At 56.2% G+C, this 923-nt stretch overlaps 1 protein-coding gene across 1 annotated transcript in view; it reads left to right on the top strand.

The window, feature by feature from the left end:
• Nucleotides 1–254: 254 nt before the first annotated feature.
• The window catches only part of CPLANE2 (ciliogenesis and planar polarity effector complex subunit 2), a gene marked incomplete at its 3' end in the record, with an annotated part of 3,650 nt that continues 2,981 nt past the window's right edge, over nt 255–923 (top strand). Inside the window, exon 1 of the mRNA XM_023725896.1 lies at nt 255–459. Within this exon, the coding sequence (XP_023581664.1) occupies nt 274–459 (186 nt within the window). The remainder of the gene's footprint in view (nt 460–923) is intronic.

The raw sequence follows: 923 nt of genomic DNA, 5'->3' as shown, positions 1-923 counted from the left end.
TGGAGTTGCACATCCTGGGTAATAAGGAGAAGACGGAAGTGAGTCCCCCAGGACAGTGAAACAGAGCTTGCACTCTCCGAAAAAAGCTTGTCAGGATAATAAGAAGGGTGGGATTCCGTAACTGCTCCACCCCCACGGAGGGAGCTGGGGCCCCACAGGACAGGCAGAGGGGGGATCGAGAGCCATCACGAGTCTAACTTGGGACAGTTATTCCTCTCCCCACCTCCTACTTTCAGCATTCTGCCCCTCCATACCCCGTCGGGGTGCCCAGCCATGGCCAGGCCACCCGCCCCAGGCTCGATTGTTGTCACAAACTGGCATGAGAGCGCCGAGGGCAAGGAATACCTGGGGTGCATCCTGCGCAAGAACCGTCGGAGGGTGTTTGGTGAGTCCCCCCTTCCCCTAGCCTGTCGCCTGTCACTCCTGTGTCACCTGTTGCTCCCTTCAGGGAGCAGAGAAGCAGGACAGGGGACCTGGAAGCCCTATCCCTGGGGTCCCCACCCCCAAATCTGCCTAGAACTAATTTTGTCGTCAGTGCCAGGAACCATGGAAACAGCCGAAACCCTGCCAGGAACCATTGTCACCAGAGATGCTGTTCATTGAGCCCTTACCCTGTGCCAGGCCCCCATGCGGGCACTTTACACCACAGATTCCGGTTTAGTTTCTCAGCAGCATGTTTTACAGATGCAGAGAAGTTAGGACACCTGCCCAGGATCGCACCCTAGTAAGTAGAGGCAAGCCTCTTCCGTATCCTGCTGTCTCTGGGAGAAAATACTGTGCTCAGGATGAAGCCAATTCATGAGGCAGGTCCCGGCTGGCAGCTCTGGCAGGGGAGGAAGCTCCAGAAGGCTTAAGATCAGAGAATGAGAGGGAAACTCACACTGAGGGCAGTCTGTCACACCAGTATCCTAAGCATAGCCTCT

Source organism: Trichechus manatus, unplaced genomic scaffold (assembly GCF_000243295.1).
Source record: "Trichechus manatus latirostris isolate Lorelei unplaced genomic scaffold, TriManLat1.0 scaffold02724, whole genome shotgun sequence".
In the NCBI taxonomy this organism is placed as follows: Eukaryota; Metazoa; Chordata; class Mammalia; order Sirenia; family Trichechidae; genus Trichechus; species Trichechus manatus.
The sequence above is the reverse complement of the archived record's forward strand: the minus strand, read 5'-3'. Positions and strand labels throughout refer to the sequence as shown.